The following is a 513-nucleotide window of genomic DNA, read 5'->3' as shown; positions in this document are numbered from 1 at the left end:
ACAATGAGATTTCTGGAAGTTTCCCAAAAGAAAAAAACATCCTCTTTAAAGCCTGGAAGAGCATGAATGTGGGGGACCTGTTTTGCTCAGAACATGTCTTTGGCGTTTCTCATGTTTCCCTGAGCAAAACTCATTTAAAATTCCCATTATTCTTTAGGAACTGAATTCAGATTGTGGTCCTCCTTCAAAACAAGTCTGTATATGCCTAGTTAGTGTAGTTCAGGTATGTGAAACCAAAAACATTCCTCTCTGAATAGATTTCAAGCACCTAGTCAGCTAAGAAGACATGGTAGCCACACTTTTGAGCGCTTCCAAGATTTATCTGCTGATTTATATTTTATCTAGAGGACATTTTACAGGTAAGATATGCCTTAATGCTTTGTCTTGCATGTGGTAGGTAATGAAAGGACATTTGTCTGGATTATTCAAGTTTTTTGGCCCCTTCCATTGACCCGCTTGCCCCAACTTGCCTGCAGCAAAACCAGATGTTCTTCCTTACTCAGATAAGAGAAA

General features: G+C 39.2%; 1 protein-coding gene across 1 annotated transcript in view; it reads left to right on the top strand.

Annotated features, from left to right (window-relative positions):
* Positions 1-233: 233 nt before the first annotated feature.
* Positions 234-513, top strand: part of LOC107577213 (disintegrin and metalloproteinase domain-containing protein 10-like) — a gene marked incomplete at its 3' end in the record, with an annotated part of 1,749 nt that continues 1,469 nt past the window's right edge. Inside the window, exon 1 of the mRNA XM_016263314.1 lies at positions 234-359. Within this exon, the coding sequence (XP_016118800.1) occupies positions 287-359 (73 nt within the window). The remainder of the gene's footprint in view (positions 360-513) is intronic.

This window comes from Sinocyclocheilus grahami, unplaced genomic scaffold, assembly GCF_001515645.1.
Source record: "Sinocyclocheilus grahami isolate Dianchi unplaced genomic scaffold, SAMN03320097.WGS_v1.1 scaffold5428.1, whole genome shotgun sequence".
Classification (NCBI taxonomy): Eukaryota; Metazoa; Chordata; class Actinopteri; order Cypriniformes; family Cyprinidae; genus Sinocyclocheilus; species Sinocyclocheilus grahami.
This window is presented reverse-complemented; position numbering and strand designations above follow the sequence as displayed.